The sequence below is a fragment of the Miscanthus floridulus genome, chromosome 3, assembly GCF_019320115.1.
Source record: "Miscanthus floridulus cultivar M001 chromosome 3, ASM1932011v1, whole genome shotgun sequence".
NCBI lineage: Eukaryota > Viridiplantae > Streptophyta > Magnoliopsida > Poales > Poaceae > Miscanthus > Miscanthus floridulus.
The window spans coordinates 52,453,135-52,471,857 of record NC_089582.1 but is presented as its reverse complement, the minus strand read 5'-3'; the positions used below and the strand labels follow the sequence as shown (position 1 = coordinate 52,471,857).

Below are 18,723 nucleotides of genomic sequence, written 5' to 3'. Positions count from 1 at the left end.
ATTAATCATATCAAATTGCCTCTTGTTTAGTGGGGGGAAAATCGCATCCACAAACAAGCAGCTTTACTGAATAGACAGTATTATTGTTATATAAAAAAGAATAATGTTAGTTTCTCGAGAACAAAAAGGCAAGTCAATTATTAGATGCGGCAGCGCAACAAAAAGAAAACAAAATCTAAACGCTAGGTTTCAAAAACCCAAAAGTGAGCTCCAAAAATTGAAGAGGATTCCTTTCTCTTAATCTATCAAAATTTGAAGAAAAATCAGCCTGTCTAGACAGTCTAGTATTATTCGTAATACTTCCATCTCCTATTAGTTCTGGATCTCACAAAACTCTTTCCAAGTCTTCTGGACTCTACACAGGATTGTCGACACCTGTAATGTGGTGTAAATAGAGTGGTTAACAGTGTATAACAAATCACCAAAAAACTTGGAGCATAATATAGATAATTCAAACTTTCAAAGGAGATTTACTGTATGCTATGTAGGTTCTATATTAGTTTTGTTCTATTAGTTTTTATGCTCCAGAATCAGTGGTCACCCGTGATATGTTTAAATGATCAAGATTGGCTACATAAACTATGTGACTAGATTTGCCTTTTGAAATGCTTTCAAACATGTCAATTTTGTTATAATTTATTAGTACTGAAGTGTAAAAAGTGTGGTCAAAGTTATCTCACGAAAATAGAAAAAAGTCAATAATGTAAAATAAGAAGGAACTGCATATGGTGCCTCCTAAGTCCTAACACTAAATTTAAGGTGAAGGCTGTCTATATATACAAAAATGGGTAAAATCACAGTTCTACAATTGAATCAGAAAATGAGACAATACTCAACAGGTGAAGATCTTGTTACTTTGCAGCATAACAATTTGAAATGATGTTCTTCGACTGTATTTACAAAATAAAATTTTCTCCTGTCCCTCTCGTTTCTACAGAGTTAATTAAGTCATATTATGTCCTCAAGTTTCACATGCTAATTGGAACTACTGTACCAATAATCCTGATGGATCAATGCTGCAAGGGCTTTCTGCTCCAAAGAACTCTATGATATGGTTGATTTTACAGCATAAAACATCGAAAACTAGTACACAAAGATGCTGTCAATGATAAACATCTCTCTTCAGAAGTTCCAAAGGCACTAAAACAATGCTCATATTTATGTATGCTGATTGGAAGAATATTTAACAATGCTCAGATTTATGTAAGCTGATTCGAAGAATATTGAAGTAGGTAGAACTGCAATAAAAACTGATCTAGCAAATAGAGACAGAGGAGTCAAACATGAAATAACCAAAGAAATTGTTGCAAAGATAACATACCGTATTTGAAATGAAAAAAAAAACCATTTATCCTTTTTGAATAGTTTCGAGTGATGGGATTTCATATCTGCAAAAATATTGACAACTAGCATATCAATGAATGAAATATTATGGATAAACAGGGAAAGTTTATGAACCAAATTTCTCATTACCTGGAATATGGTATGAAAATAATGCTGCCTTCCAAATAAGAACTTTTTAGTACATTTCAATTGGAGATCCATGACAATTTGCTCTTGGGTACTAATGCCAATATTAGATGCTTTAGAATTTGCATAGCCTAGTTGCCAGATGAAACAACTTCAGCAAATGACACACTCGAAGGCCTGAAGATGTCATTCTCTCTGACTACTTTGTTATAGACAAGCTTAAATGAGCGTGACCCATATGTCTTGTTAAGCAAACTTATTGGGATTCTCAGAGTTTGTTTCCGACGGCTTTTCCCCTTTACATATATCCTGAAACTACCTTCATCATGCCTGTTGTCTTCTTGCATGTCAGGACTCAGTTCAATTCTAATGGCATCCTTTAATTGTTTATCTTGATCATCATGTTTGTTGCTTATCAAATTGCCACTTACTACCACTGCAGGAGTCTCCATCTCCTCCTTGGCCACTGCAGCATTACTGTCCAGTGAAGGGCCTATACTAACAACAGCTGCATCAGATTGAATATGTTTATCTGCTAAAGATTGAGAAATAGGGTCAACAACATGTGGCGTGGGAATGAAGTCAACTGTATGGCTACTTGACCATGACGACATTGGCACAAATTCTGATGGCGCTGGGCCCATATAAGGTTGCCATCCATAATGGTTAGGCCGAAAAATGTTGGGAAATGTGGTGCTTGGAACCACCTGTGGTTGACTATATGGTGGATAAATAAATGGCACAGGATGCATGAGATTAGGAGATCGGGGAGCAGGAGGGTACAAATGATGAGGAGAAGTGCACAAAGGAGGACCACTTGGCACCATAGTTGAATGACCAGGATGCAGGGATACATTCACAGGCCAAGGTCCTACTCCTGGAATGGCACCTGGTGGTGGGAGACCAACATTGCCAGAAAGGGGGCTAAGTACAGATGGTGGAGATGGATTAAATGGTGGTGCAGAAGCAGATAGCTTCTTATTAGGCATCTCTCTCAAATCAATATTACTTAGCACTAAGTTAGGCTTGGACTTCTCACTTCCAACACCTTCAAGACTCCCTGCATTTGTCGTAGATGCTGAAACTGAAATATTTTCTATACTGCGGGGTAGAGCTTCAAAAAATTCCGTATCAGACTTCTCAGTCTGTTCAGTTTTTACAGATCCAGTGGACTCAGAAAACTCAATGGCTGCACCATCATTGTTACTACTTGATAGTTCTTGACTTGTGTTACTTAACACATTGGCACCTTTTGGACTATTTACAGGCTCACTTCCAATTCCAGATTCCTCAGCCTTTGGTATTGGCAAATCTTGTAACCTGTCTTTGCCCAGATTCTCAATCTCCAGTTCTCCTTCAGAGAATTTTGTTTCTTCTAATTTCTGGAGTTTTCCTAGCACATTGGTTTCTTCTTTGGAATTATTGGTATTTGCAGAGACAGGTCCCTGTTCCACTTGGAGTAAATCAACCAAAGAATCTTTCATTTCTTGTGCAATAATCTGACCAAGTGATGGTTGGTTCTGTGGTACATCATCTCTAGGTTTCTGTATTTGAGTCTTGGCAATTGTTCCAGGGCGTGCTAATGCAACATCTTTGTATGATGGAGCATTTCCACTACTAGCAACTAAAGTTCCATGTGACTCACTTTCTTTGTGATCTGTTGAGGTAGGATTGTGTGCTTGTGAGTATGTTACCTGGGATTCTGCTTTACCACTCATCTGTTCTGTACTCTTAAAAGTATCTAGCACCTCTGTGGTTGCAGTCCCTGGCTTAACCCGATAGGTCACAGCCTTGTAAATCTTGCGACCAAACCTGGCACCAGATGTCTGAACTTTCACATGCTGCTGAGGATCTGTGTACGTTGTAGGTACAACTGTTCTCTTCCTTAAGAAATAATACCGGTTATTTGAATAGGAATTCCTTGCCTTGTATTGTGAAGTATATGTTGGATCATGACTATCAGGTTCATACACCTTTCTGGTGGTTGGGCGATAATGCTTCATCTGTTTTCCTGGACCCCCAGCTGATTTAGGTCTTTGAACAGGCTGCCAACCATCTTCAGGTTCTGAATTTTCAACTTCAATAACTTCCTTAGGTGCATTAATGTTCACCTCAGCTATATCTAGTTGTAGCTCAGAAGGTGCTGGATGCTCAAATGATTCAGGAGTCTGTTTAACCTCAGGTTCAGAAATAATTTTAGTACTGTCATCTTTTGATGGCTCTGTAACTTGCTGTTCCTCATCTATAATGAGATTTGAATCTCTTGGAGATATCTCAGGGCTTGCTCCATTTGAACTTTCATTTGAATGAGATAAAATCTGACAGAATGAGTATGGGTGAATAAATTCTTAGACAGAAAACAAATTAAGGCAGAAAGAAATATAGGTAACCAACCTTTATGCTTGAGTATCTCCTTTTTCCAGATTCAGAATCTCTTCCCTTGCTCTCTTGGTCAGGATTTATGTAATCAAGAAGATCAGATACACTGGACCAAAGTAAAAGTCAATACAATATCTGAATATCTATCTAAAATGGGGCATCAAAATAGCAGTGAACAAGTTTTTTGTGTACTAGCCTAGTGCAGAACAGAAGTTTATCCAAGGATTTATTATATGCTTTGGTGAGAAATATCCAGTTAAGGTCTCACCTTAGGTGTCCTTTACTAGCTATTGATGCGTCAGGTTTCCGAGTTCCATTCCGTGCAGCCTCTTGTTGCTCAATTACTTTTGACTCAAAGTATTCAAGCCAAGCAGCAGCATCCTGCATTCAGAAAAGGCTAAAAGGTTATGAATGCCCCCGAGTCCTTGTCTAGGCAAATCTGGGTGCCTATTTCTCCTTAATATAAAGCCACCTAGTTCCTCCTAGGTGGTCAAACTTTTCGTTTTATATGACACAAAGGAGGGAATGTTTTCTTCACAAAATAAAGGAACTGGCACGTTCTCGAAAAAAAACTACACGTGTCATCTTGGACAATGAAATGCTCTGTAATGTACATTTTGACTAATGACTATAAATCTGTATAGTAATATGCAACTCACCCCAGTTGCCTTTTGGTTAGACATTTGAAGCATCCCCATATATAATTAGTGGTGCAATTTTATTGAGCTTTTCATATTTTTCTTCTGCTTGTGGTTAGCTATAAATGATTCTACCACTCTCATGAACAAAAGCATCATTTCTAGTGGGAAACTTGGAATAATTGAAGGACAACCAAGTTGTCTACCTATATTCCTGTGGAGTATAAAGGACAGTTTAAGGGAGTAATTCCATTAGTGGAGAGTTTTTGGAGGTACTTCTGATGGCTATATAGTGACATTATTCTTATCTGACCAATTTCATTATTAAGTTAATACAAGTAGTGAAGCGTTGTTTCGACTACATGCATTTAAAAATGACCTCTAATTGTAGGCAGTACTTTTTGCACAGGAGGGAGATGTGAGTTTGGAAGGTCAAGTAGTGCCTAAGAAGGACACCTTTCGTTATCTAGGATCGATGTTACAGAGAGATGGAGATATTGATGCAGACGTTAGCCATAGAATCAAAGCAGGGTGGATCAAGTGGCGACAAGCTTATGGCATTCTTTGTGACAAGAGGGCACCACAAAAGCTAAAAGGCAAGTTTTATAGAATGGCGATTAGACCCGCTATGTTGTATGGAGCAAAATGTTGGCCTACAAAGATTCGTCATGTTCAACAACTGAGTGTTGCAGAAATGCGTATGTTGCGATGGGTTTGTGGTCACACAAGAATGGATCGAGTTAGGAACGATGATATACGTGACCGCCTAGGGGTAGCACCAATTGAAAAAAAGCTTGTCCAACATCGGTTGAGGTGGTTTGGCCATGTCCAAAAGAGACCTTCAGAGGCACCAGTGCATTGTGGAGTCCTAAGCCAAGCTAATAATGTGAGGAGAGGTAGAGGTAGACCGAAATTGACATGGGGGAGGCAATAAAAAGATATTTGAAAGTTTGGGATATACCTAGAGATCTATGTTTGAATAGGAGTGCTTGGAAAGCAGCTATTGATGTCCCTGAACCATGACTAGGGGCTCTTGGTGGGTTTCAACTCTAGCCTACCCCAACTTGCTTGGGACTGAAAGGCTTTGTTGTTGTTGTAACAATCATATTTCAAGAAAGCATACCTGAGTTCGTAGGTCATCTGGTCCAAGCTTTGCACGAAGGATTTGCAAGGTTGTTTGCTCATGCTGAACACTCAAGGAATATGCTTCCATCAATGAGAGAGCTATGGCTATAGCATGGTAGCTGGCAGCAGTCTACAGATAACAGAAAATAGATCAACTGAAAATTCTCTCAAAAAAAAAATAGTGAATCAATCAAAAACTATATGCCAAGTATATTAAGCATGGCCTTGCAAGAAGGAAACATCATATTCTAATATATATATATATATATATATATATATATATATATATATAGTTATATATATATATAATTATTACCTGTATATGATCAGTCCCAAGCAATTTCTGGTTACATTTTAAAGCTTTGTGCAAGTATCTTAGAGCTACATGCACATTGCCCAAGCCTTCTTCCATCATAGCTACATTGATATATGTAGCAGCTGTATTTGGATGAGATGGCCCGCACGTAAGATGCAGAAGATATAGCGCACGCTTGACATACCTAATTTACACCAATTGTTAATATTTGCAGATACTGTTGCAGTTAATTTAAACCATCAGAACTGTACATTCAACAAGGACTATCAAACAAACAAGTACAATCCACTTATGTTTTAAAAAATCCTTTCATTTTCAAATATTTGAGCTTTAGCAGAACATAAGATATAACCTGATAGACAAAGATCATAAAGAAAAACCAATGACCTAACTAAACAAAAAAATTGGTAGAATAAAAAAATGACACTTCCTTTATCCTTTCCGACCTTTCCTAAAAAATGAAAAAAAAACAACAACAGATGTTTGTAGATTAACATATTTGTAAAGGAATCATCATCTGCGACATGAGAGAAATAACAAATTTTTTGAACATGTGACAATTTTTTGAACAAAAAATCTAGACTGAGTAACAGAAACAAATCAATGCATGCTTGACAGAAATAACAAATATGTTTCATTTTGTCTCTTGCCAAATATCATTAACACCATATGAATAAACTAGATAGAATATTAACGCCAATCTAGATCTTGATGATAGTGAGAGATAAGGTATTAACTTAGCTAAGACCTAAAAGGACTATTGTTGTCCTTTAGGCTATTATTATGAAACTATAGATCATATTCATGAAACAGAAAATGAAAGAATGCTATAAATATGCCTTTACTTTAGGGCCAATTCTGTATGTTGCAGACGGTAGTAGAACACAGCAAGGTCTCCATAGCTCTTCATAGTATCAGGGTGGTCAAGTCCAAGTTCCCTCTCGTTGATGTCTAGGGCCTTTTGCTGATAAATAGTAGCCTGCAGTATTTTTTTTAACATGTCAAAAGCTAGAACAGACACTGTCACAAAGCTTATTATCTACAGGAACGTTGGCCTTAAAATCATCAATTGATTAGTCATCACATGCTCTCTGGTACTTTGTTTCACCATACACATGTAAGATGTAACACAATTTCTCCTTAAAAGATATCATATTTATTTTATTTTCCAGAAATGTATCATATGTCTTTTAGTGCTATGATTACTTTAATCCTTTAACATATTGTGTAAGCATATATAATCATTGTTTTGAACCATGTTTAGTTGTAGCCACCTAGAATTGTCTGAAAATGTTTAGCAATTTATCAAATGATCTGATTTATTTACAGCTGCAACACAATATACCTGATTAAAATCACCAGTATGGTACAAAACAACAGCTAGCAGACTATAAGCTCCAGCTGTCATTCGGTGGTAGGGACCACATACAGTTATGAGCTTGGAAAGAGCCTGTATTGTCGTAGAGAAAAATAGAAATCAATGAATATTATATGAAAAAAGATGTGATATCTACACGTGATTTTAGAAAGATACCTTGGTCCCATAATTGACAGCATCTTCAAGTTTACCCTTGTCAAGGGCAGTTTTAGAGGATTCTAGCAGTTGCCTACCATCTGCAGATGAGCATGCAACTTGCTGCATATTATGGAAAAATCAAGTTAGTTGCATTTTTATGTCATTTCCTGTTAAGGCTAACAAAATATTGATAAATATAAAAAGCTGTAAACTACTGGTGATCATGACTGATGTACATTTCATCACAGAAACCATATAACTGATTAGATATGATGAACCAAATTAATTTCAGAAGGATAATAACCCTATCTTGCAAACTTTACCTTATGTACAGGTACCAGGCTAATAATGTCCTGCTTATGGAATGGGAAAGAGCAATCCATAATGAAATCTCGGGGTGCCAACTCAATGCCCACCTAAAAGCAATGATTATCCTCAATTAGAGCACACCACATCAGGATGAAATTTTTATAATAAAAAAGATAAAAAAATATGAACTTTTACCTTATGGCATAGTCCTCTAAGGACAGCATATTTCCTCACATCATGGTAATGTTTCTCCATGAGCTCAAATTCATATCTCCTTTTCAAGAAGGTCACCAGCCATCTCCATACTAGGGGATGTACATTAGGAGAACTTCCAGAGACATCAGATTCAGGAACACCAAGCAGTAAGTTCAACGCTGCAGCTATTGTTAGTGCTAATTGTCGCATGTCTGAAATAGCAGAAATCACAGAGCGGACGATATGCTTGAAAGCACGCACTATCATCTCATGCACACATAAGGACTGAACATGTGAAAGCTTCTCTGAAAGCTTGACCTATACAGATAGTTATCTAGTCAGCATTTACAAAGAAATTGGAAAGAAAGGCATTCATTCTATCAAATGTAAACCAGAATTTGAAACTTACAACTCGTCCTAGAGAGCGCATCCGTAGGCCTCTGGTATGCATGAAATCAGTCAAAGTCCTACCGTCAACAGGTGAAAGTTCCAGAGAACCAAAATCAGCAACCTGAATATTTTCTTTGATTAGTTATTAGGCTTCTGACTCGGAAAAAAAAATGCCACATGGAGATCTATCACTCATAATGCCATTAAAAACTTGACCACAGGAGAAGATGCTCCCCTGGGTTTGTCATAAAACTCATAATCTCAGATATCGATACATACCAGCTTAGGAAGTGCAACTTCATCGTAGTACTTCAGAGCCATCTCAATCAACTCAGGTGGTGACTGTACAACAAACAAGGTTACTCTACAGTCTTCATGGAGAATTATAATACAATGAGCATTTGTACAACAAAGACTGTTTTACCATTCATCAGTTAAACACAATACAAATAAAGCTAAGTTGACTTTTCAGTTGTATTGAAAAGAGATGCATCACCTTCTGGTGGAGCCCAGTTTCAGATTCTTTCAACCTTGTAAAAGCAGATTCTGGTAATAAATCCTTCAGCAGGTTTTCATTCTCAGAAGCACTAGACTCTCCTTGAGGCAATTCAACATCTGATGGCTTGTCTTTCTGGCTTTCTGCAGAGCTTTTGGGCCCCAATGAGGAACCCAGGTCAGCAGAATTAACATTTTTCGCATTCTTAAGAGCTTTGAGAGGCTTCCCTAGCCCTTCAATCTTTGGTTCTTTAGATTTGTCCACTGTTTTCTTCTTATCCTTCTCACCACCTTGCTTTTTATCCTTATCAGAATTTTTCTGATCCTGCAAATGCTGAACCCAGCAGGCACCAAGTTCCCATCTCATAAATGACTCTTTTACATTTTCCTCTTCCTCAAGCTTTTGAAGACTTTCCTTCAATAATTTCTCAACAAAAGTTTGTGCCGCAATTAGTTCTTCCTGCCTATGATTTTGTAAAAGGTTTGATATCTTCTTCTCCCCAGTAGAAGTGGCTTCATTAAGGAGCATCCTCAAACTAAACAAATGAGCAGTTCATCAACAAAAGACAGGATGAAGCACAAATAAAATCTAGAGAATAACATAGAAGCATTGCTGTACTCTTGTTATTAACCTGTTAATGTTCAATGCATGTGCACCCCCTTCAGGTTGATCTGCGATATTCATAGGCTTGATAGAAGAGTTTACTTTGGTTTTGTCGATATTGTCCACCTTTGCTACTGCAACATACCCACAATATCTAAGGTTGACAATGCCCAAACTGTCAACATCCTGCAACATTAGAGAGAAAAATAAGAAATTACTATAGTTTGTGCAGAATATGAACAAGGCAACCTTAATTTAGAACCCTTACATGGGCAGCTGTGTTTTCATCTGCAGTTATTCCTTTCAAAAGGTTCCTTTCCGCAAGATTCTTAGAGTCCATTCCTGTGGCTCTGTTTCCATCTATCTTAGTGTCCAACTTGCAGCTTGCATCTGAAGAATCTCTTGTGACAGTGATGCTAAAATTTCCCACTGCCTCAGAATACAAAACTTCATCTATCTTGGTTGATGCCGATAACTCTGTACTTTCCATTACATGCCTTACTGCTGCAATAGCCCGAAAGATAGCAACATCTACAAAGAGGCTGTGAAGTAGGAATGCTCTCCTGTCACGGAGTTCCCTCTCCTCAGCAGTTTTGCAAGGCATGGATTTGAGAGAGAGAAATTCATCTGCCCATGGCACCATGTCGCTCTTTCCATCCCTCCCCCAACCACCTCCACTGCCTCCCCATGTTTCATCCTCAGCAGGAAGAGGAGGAAATGTTGATGGTGACTGGGCAGCAATTGGAGGAACAAGCCATGTATTTGCACGAAACCCATAAGGAAAATTTCCAAACTGCAATGTAAGAGCGACACCAACTAGGTAAGGACATAACAATAGAATAGGAGAAAGGTTTATATCAAAAAAATGCCAAACTGCAATGTAAGAAAGACACCAACTAGGTTAAGGACATAACAATGGAATAAGAGAAAGATTTATCAAACAAAGATGCAGCATAGCTCAATGTACTCACTCCGGCCCAAATTATTGGTTGTTTTGGCTTTTCTAGAGATAAAGCTATGTCTAGATACATAGTAAAAATTATGTATCTAGAAAAGCCAAAACAACCTATAATTTGGAAAGAAGTACTTGGGTACCAGAAAACTGGACTTATCCATGAAGATTCAACACTTTTGCAATACATGAGTGCTGAATTAAGGTGCTTCAACAAAAGCAGAAAGCACTATATGCAACCAATATTGTTGAAACAGGTTATCAAGGTACATGAGCATATCTATACGAGTAGAAAAGGTATTCCCAGAAGAGAACACAACCAAAATTTTTATTTTCTACTTGAAGTACAAGTACATTAACATTTAACTAGTTCTGATTCAAATCAACCATACTATTATAATGCATGCCTGATCATATAACATAATTCTAATAGAACTAATGTGAATACTTTACAGGGGTGAAGGCCTACAGCAGCTTCGGCCTAGGGCTCTAGCCCTAGGCGTAGAACTAGAATGCTAAACCAAAATACTCTGAGAATCAATGGATTAGAGCGATAAAGGCTAAGACGGCACTACTAGCCCTATGCTTGGGATAATTCTAGCTCCACCCCTGATAATTTCCAACATCGAAAACGAATGAGGTAATAGCAAACCTTGTTTCGTTCCAAAAATGCCTTCATAAGATCTTCATAAGCCTAAAACATATCCAAACAACAAAAAGGATAGACATAAAGTTAGACATAATGAAAGAACTTAGCAACATGGAACATATTGGCAGTAGTATGAAACATCAAGTATGATGGAAAATCTTGCAACTTATAATTGCCGGTGATTAGATGACTCCTGTTGCACTTTAGCAATTTGTGATTCCAATATTTCTCATGACACGATCATAAAAGAAACACGGATGTAGAATTTACTTTCTGCAACAGCATGTCCACATTACTATTAAAACAGCATTAGGCATAAACGAATTGCTTTTGATTTGCAATCCCACAAAAGGTTTTATCATGCTAAACTTAAAATTATGCCAGTTGAGTATATTTCGATACTGAGAAAGACACACACTCTTCACAAACAGATATCAGTCATTTTAATCAAAGTGAAGGAGATCCTGAAATCCTCCTTGGATTATGAATCTGTTTTGCTATGGTTCAGAAAATAGTAATAATTACAAGGTGGGCACTAAATAACAAGGTCAAATATCTTCAGCATTCAAGATACTATCTTATGAGAGACCTCAAAGACGAACACAGCCTTTGGTATCTGGTTGGCGCTAAGAAGCTGCAAGGCCTAGGCCTAACTGGTGTAATTTAAACAGCTAGGTCAAGTTTTGGTCATGTGCTTTTCTGTTTCATAGGCTAGTTTTTGTTCTGTTGAACTATCTCTCATATTTGGTCCCCGTATGAGAGAAGGGAGTTGTATGGGGACCTTTTTCTCTCTCTAATGCAATGAAGCGCAGCTCTCCTGTGTTTTCTAAAAAAAAAGATACTATTAACCAATAATAAAAAAAATCCAGAAGTTCAGGGAGATAGACTAACATTATCAAATGGTCTACTAAGATGCCTCAGAAGATCGACTAGGTTATGGCACAAGACTCGCTGCTTTCCTAAACTGAAGAATCCCTTTCGTCGAGCTTCAATAACAATGAATTTCCCACTACAAAGCTTTGCCTGAAAAGCACCAGATGATTCTCTAATTAAGGCCACCAGCCACAGAACAAAAAAACGAGGCATTCTAGCACAAATGAGCCAAAAGAAGATGCAACTTATTAGCCATTTTACCTCAAGAAAGAAGAGATGGTCATCCGAAGGCTGCTCCTCCTGTCGAGGCTGCAAGACTCGCCTTACAACTGAAATTAATCAAGAACTTTACGTAAATGCAACAAATCGTGGGTGCTAGACGTCTTCACTCCAATAACCCATGCGTGCTTCGGATTGCAGATAACGAGAGGCTGCCACTTACACTGGAGTGGCGGAGTGAGGTTGGCGAGTGAGAAGAACTCATAGAAGGCGCCGAGGCGGGGGCACGCGCCGCTCATCTCAGCCTCCAGCTCTGCCGCAGCCGCGGACTCCTTGGCTGCTGCCTCCTTTGCGGCTGATGACTCCTTCGCGGCGGCGGAGGGCGGCGGCGGCGAGGCCGTGCGGCGCCCGCCCGAGGAGGCGGATGCGGCGGCCTTGGTGGTGGTGCTGGAGCTGGAGGGCTCCTTGGCGCCATCGGCGTCCTTGGGGGACGGCGGCGGCGGAGGTGGCGGCGCGGGGCCGAAGGAGGTGGTGCAGGCGACGATGTCCAGCAGACGCCGGACGTGCTCGACCGCGCTCTCCTCGCTGTACTCCTCTGCATTTTTAAAATTGTTAATTATTATTAGCACTATTATTTCGAGAATTCCTTTTGATGAAAGGGTATTTTTGAAAAATCGAAACTGGAAAAAGGTACTCCCTCCATTTCAACTTATGGGTTGTTTTGGCATTTCTACATATACAATTTTTATTATGTATCTTGATATATTGTATATTTAGGTGTATAACAAAAATTATATATCTAAAAAAGTCAAAACGATCTATAATTTGAAACATACGGTGGTCAGAGAGATTTTATTCTTTTTTTCAGACAAGGGTGCTTTTTGGCTATTTTTAAACATTTTATCATGGGAAAAACAAGGAACTACTCAAACTTTCTAAAAAATATCTAAATTAGTTTTAGTGTTTGGCATTTCCAACAGTTAAAACTTTTGACAGCTTCAAACTTTTTCATTTATTTTAATATGAATACTAGTTCAAGAAATCAAAACATAAAAAATGGCAGCATTTAATTCTAGATTTTTTATTTTTCAAACAAAGTGTCTGTGTCTATCAAAGAATGTAATTTTATCACAAAAAATAAGGTTATGTTTATACTTTTTAAAGAATTTTAAATGAGTAGAACCTATATTTTGTCATACATTGGATACTACGTATACATTTGTACATTTGTGATACTAGCGCACATTCAATATGTATTCCTAATATGCAACTCCTTATACATGTACTACGATACATGAAATGTAGTTTTGTGATATAACTTCTTAAATGTATTTTTTTTTAACTTGGACACACGTTTTGTAAAATTTACTTCTTGATATGATCAAATTTAGCCAATTTATAAAAAATAGTATTCACATTTATATCTTTAAAAATTTACTATATGTCCTCTTAGGCTTTGTTTGATGCGCATGTATTTATTTCAATCCACGTGGGTTGAAGTGGATTGGAATGGAATTAAACAAAGTTTCATTCTAATCCACTCCAACACATGTGGATTGAAGTAGATACTAATACATCCAAACAAAGCCTTAATGAAAAAGGGGTTTTAAAACCTCGTTCGTGAAAAAAATAAGTTTATTATAAAATAATATTATATAATTAATCTAAGGAAAAAGTCTACTTAACCCCCCACCTTTCATACTTGGTCTACTTCACCCCCCAACTATGAAACCGTCTGTTTTACCCCCTGAACTTTCTAAAACCGTCTATTTTACCCCCTGGGCGGTTTTCAGCGGCGGTTTTGCTGCAGTAACAGCGGGTCTGCTACAGTAACGTTGGGTTTGCTACAATGTCGATGTTTTGAATTTCCTTTTTTTATTTATTTTCGGTGAATTTTTGAAAAAACATAGTAAATCATAGAAAAATCATAAAATAAAAAATCTAATTTTATTGGACTCCACATGAGTAGATCTACACAGTGAATATATAATACGGTATGCTTTAGTACAATTTTTTTTGTAGCTTTAGATTAATTGGAAAATCCAATTTTGTCTGTAATTAATTAGAATTTATCTATAACTAAGTTATACATAGTCCAATGAGTACGAAATTTTTACTATAGTTCAAGCATACAATAATTAACGTACCATAAAAATTTCACCACAATTGGACCATAGAAGCTGCAGCTATGAATTATTCCAATTCATTACTGAAAACCGCCCAGGGGGTAAAATAGACGGTTTTAGAAAGTTTAGGGGGTAAAACAGACGGTTTCATAGTTGGGGGGTGAAGTAGACCAAGTATGAAAGGTGGGGGGTTAAGTAAACTTTTTTCATTAATCTAATGGTACAAATTTGACATTATAAATTATATTTTTTAAACAAATTTGGTCAAACATTAAATCATCAGATTTCTTGATAAATGATAATTGATTTTTAGACTAATGCAGTAGAATGGAGGGCATCTTGGTTTTTATACCTTCCACCAACGTGAGCGTGCACGGTTTCAGTGTAGCAATGTCAGCGGTATCCTTCAAGGCACCATCACGCATCTACAAGGAAGCAAAATAAGATGAATAGTAATCACTGTATATACATTTTGGAAATACCAGAAATACACAAAATAACTGAAGGCAAAGATAATGTGACTCAGCTACCATTTCACTCTTACTGTATATGAACATGATGCAGGTAGTAACACCACGTAGGTTGAAAAAAACACAGTGTTCTATATTTCTTGTGAAACTTTCTCATTTTTTCCTCCACCAACCCAAATTGACTTTGGCTGCTGCCAGCTGCCCCATAACAACTTGTACTTGGCATTTACCTCATGTGTGAGAGAGTAGTTTGTGATGGCACACGTGGCGGTGTTGACGCAGAGCAGCCGCCTCACATCGATGATCCTGTCCGTTGAAATCCCCTGAACAAAGAAGCAGGCAAATATGGAGCAAAGCTATGCTATGAATACGACCAAGCTGGTTTTAGTGTAATGAAACTATAATTTGCAGTTTCAATATGTGATTTGCAATAGAAAACATAATTCGCTGCCTTGTTCGTGTGTGTACTTATGTAATACAATGAATGAGAACTCTATTCTCACTGTGTATTTCAGGGGACAGACGAGGAAACTGCAATGAGGAGATTGAACAACTAGAATGGTGTGACAAGGACTCGGAAACCAAACCTTCAGAATGACATGAGACTGGTCCGGTAGGTTCACACTGATGTCAATGGCGACAGGGAGAACTGTAACAATCACAAGATGAAATCAAAATGATAAGCTGGAAATTAAACAATGGCTAAGAGGAAACTAAGACTATATAGTGAAGATGAAAAGCACTCACCTTTCTCATCTTTCTTCTTCTTCTCGCCCTTGCCCTTCCCACGCTTGCTCTTGGGCGCCATGCACGCGCCCAACGGCGAGCGAGCAAGCTCAGCTCAAGCAGCCCAACTGCACAACAGCAACAAAACCGAAACATAATTAAAAAATTGCATGCTCTGAACTGAAGGTTTGCCACACAAACAATTAGATATAGAATGGCCGTCAAGCACTTGGATTTAAACAAGAGTAATACTAGTGCATGGGGCATGCAGCAAGATCTGATTCACTTTCACTAGATACACCTTGATTATTTAACACGCTTCTTCCAACCTTTCTATCTTCAATCAAATGCTGAGAAAAATATGGAACGACACACCGCCTTTCTGTCTAAGTATTTCAGAGCGGATTAATAATTCAACCTTTAGTCGCATGCTCATTGCTTAGCAACCATCATGGCCGCCAAACAACCGAAAAGAAAAGGCACTCGCTTTCCTTCCTTGTTATATCCTAGTTATTAGTACCATATGATGGCATCATAGTGATATGATGATGGTATGATTGTTAGCAAAAGGCGGTGCTATTAGAGTATTAGTAATGTATCTGCATGTAACACGCCGTGAGCCCATCACCACAGCACAAGGCACAGCAGGTACATGTTTTCACACGGCTATTCAGAAGGAACATGCGTGTGGCACATGTTCTGTAGGAAGAGAGCGAGCGTCAAGAAATGGTTACAGGGACGGAAAAGCACGGTGAGGACAAATTAGGGAGCTGTCCTTGACATGTGGGCATGCCATGTTCATGGTAAAAGTTAGCCGTGACAGAGAAACACTGGTCGTGTGTACATGTATCTGCCCGGCCCACGCCACGAATACTGACCAGAAAAAATACCGATAAATGGTGTAAGAAAGAAGAGTAAGCAACAGTTTTGGGACTCTGACCCCCGGCCCCTACCACCACCGGATGAGAGATGACTGACTTAGCTTGTGCTGCACAAAAGTATATATGTATGTAAACTGGAGCTGGAAGAAGTAATTCAGAAAGTTAGTTGTGTTAATGCCAATTGCCAACTAGAAAATGAAGGGATAAGGTTTTCATGGAGCAGCGCAGCCTGTGGACCAAGAGAAAACTAGCTCTGTTTGCCTTCGTTTTTCTGGTACCAAATTTCACACCAAGTGATAGCGCCTGCCGAGCAGAAACAGATATTGCGACGAACAGAACAGGGACGGGTTCGGGTTCGGGTTCGGGTTGGGCCTCCTCATGATAATTTTACGCCTACGCTAGGCATCGCTAGCAGAGGTGCTCATAATTCACCGTTCTCACACAAGCAGTAGCTAGCTTAGTATGCAACAACGGTAGTACTGAAACGTTCAAGATATACATACACACTTGCTACCTATTAGAAAACAAGAGTTCTGAATGGCAGGCAGGCATGACAGGACACACCACACAGCATCAGATTGCAACAAGCAATTCGCTGAGAGAGAAGCAGCAGAGCAGTGCTCCATGTTTCAGTGTTTCAGTGCTCACAGTCATCATAGATAGCACAGAAGCAATATAGAGGAGAGCCAAATGCGTGCCGAGCATGAGCATGGGTGCATGAGACGGCAAAGAAACAAGAGGAGGTCCAAGAATTTACCAGTGGGCTGGCGCCCAGCTGCTGCTGCTCCTCAGAACCCTCTGTGTGTTATCTGGACGACCTCGCTTAAGGCTGCGCAAAGTGTAGTTGCAGGAGAGAGCACCGACACCGAACAGCGGACGTGTTGTGTTGTGTAGAGCGGGCACAGCTAGACGGTGCTGCTGGAGGTTGCCATTATCGCCTTTGTCGGGATAAGCTAGAGAGAGAAGGTAATAGAGGGAACGAAAGAAAGAGAGCGAAAGGATAGAGCTGCAGGGAGCGAGGGGGGGAGCCCAGCTGGGAGGTGAGCAGAGCAGAGGCGGTGGAAAGGAAGAAGGGAAGAAGTGGCAAGGCAGAGGAGCGGAGGGAAGGAGAATGATAGCGAGCGAGGGGGGCTGAGGGCTGAGGCTGATAAGGGTGGATTGGTGGAGATTCAGATAGGGTCCTCATTGGCCGCTTCTGCACCTCATGCTATCTCTCTCTCTCGCTCGCTCGCGCGCGGAATTCACTCACGGGCCCCCAAATCCCCCGGCCGGGCCCATGCAAAACCGTGAATGCAAAGCCGCCTCCTCTCTCCTCCGGCACTGCTCCAAGTCCATCCATGGACGACGGATCCGTCCAGCTGCTGCTCCTCTTCTTCTTCATCGTCATCGTCATCTCCGCTTTCGCAGGCAGCTCGATCGATCTGTGAGCAGTGCGCTCTAGCATCACCTCGCTTTCCAAGTATTCACGTTGTCGGCGAGTTCTGGGGCGTCTGATGAGTAACACTGTACATTAAAGTGCATGTGGGGGTTTCCTCTAGCTGGGTCGCTCAATCTAGGGAAGGGTGATGAACTGACGAGGTGGAACTTGTGCCCCTGCTGGCTCGTTTTGCTTCCTCCAAGCCCCAAAGGTGTGGCCACAGTAAGTTCAAGATATTAAAGAACGAAAGAAAAAAATTTGAAGTTTGCAAAAACATGCCAATAAATGGGCAGTCATATGCATCTGCCTTTTGAACCCAGACATGCATCCTTTTCTGAACCACTTCCGTACACAACGTAACCCTCCTCGTTCTGGATTCCTGTTGGAATGGAATATATGAGCTTGGCCCAACAAGAGATTCTGAAATATCGAGGAAAATCTTAAAGGCGTATTCATGTGAGCAAAGAGCGGAAGTGAAAAATCTTTAGTTCCACCTTGCTTGTGGAAGTGTAGGTAGCCATGATTAGTATGGAAGTCATTTCTACTCCCTCAAGTCTAGTGTGAGGAGGGCAAAGTAAACCCATAAGAGCTTGCTCGCCTCACCGGAAGGGTGGGGCGAGGCGAAGGGCACGTGCAACACCTGCGTGAATGGTCCACCGAAATGGAATAGCAGGTCTCCGCACCACCATCCATCTAGGTAGCAGGTCTCGAGAACCATCGATGACTTCGTACCACCACCATCCATCTAGGTCAGGCGGCGTTACGTCCCATCGCGTTCGCCGTCAGCTTGAAAGTGCATCTAGCCCTTTAGTGGGTTTTGGATTTGGACAATTGAATGACAACGTGATTAAAGGTCTAACCTATTTGCTAAGTGTTGGACAGAAAAATTGGTTTATCTCACATGTGCTTGATTTGATTGTATAAAACCAAAATTGTGTGCTGTTGTATAAACAATCTAGTTCAAACACAAGAC

At 39.6% G+C, this 18,723-nt stretch overlaps 1 protein-coding gene across 1 annotated transcript; it reads right to left on the bottom strand.

Moving 5' to 3' along the window:
- On the bottom strand, positions 1–17,473 carry LOC136541649 (protein REDUCED CHLOROPLAST COVERAGE 1-like). Its single transcript, XM_066533643.1, has 26 exons — positions 17,091–17,473; positions 15,474–15,580; positions 15,314–15,375; positions 14,957–15,049; positions 14,609–14,681; positions 12,354–12,725; positions 12,173–12,240; positions 11,930–12,061; positions 11,042–11,083; positions 9,706–10,230; positions 9,466–9,623; positions 8,835–9,369; positions 8,618–8,680; positions 8,358–8,459; positions 7,949–8,266; positions 7,768–7,860; positions 7,463–7,564; positions 7,274–7,378; positions 6,774–6,907; positions 5,929–6,112; positions 5,611–5,742; positions 4,118–4,230; positions 3,865–3,955; positions 1,474–3,788; positions 1,322–1,388; positions 1–375 (listed from the first exon to the last, which is right to left on the bottom strand). The coding sequence occupies exons 2-24, from the start codon at positions 15,532–15,534 to the stop codon at positions 1,602–1,604; spliced, it is 5,745 nt and encodes a 1,914-aa protein (XP_066389740.1). The 5' UTR covers positions 15,535–15,580; positions 17,091–17,473; the 3' UTR covers positions 1–375; positions 1,322–1,388; positions 1,474–1,601.
- Between the last annotated feature and the right edge of the window lie 1,250 nt (positions 17,474–18,723).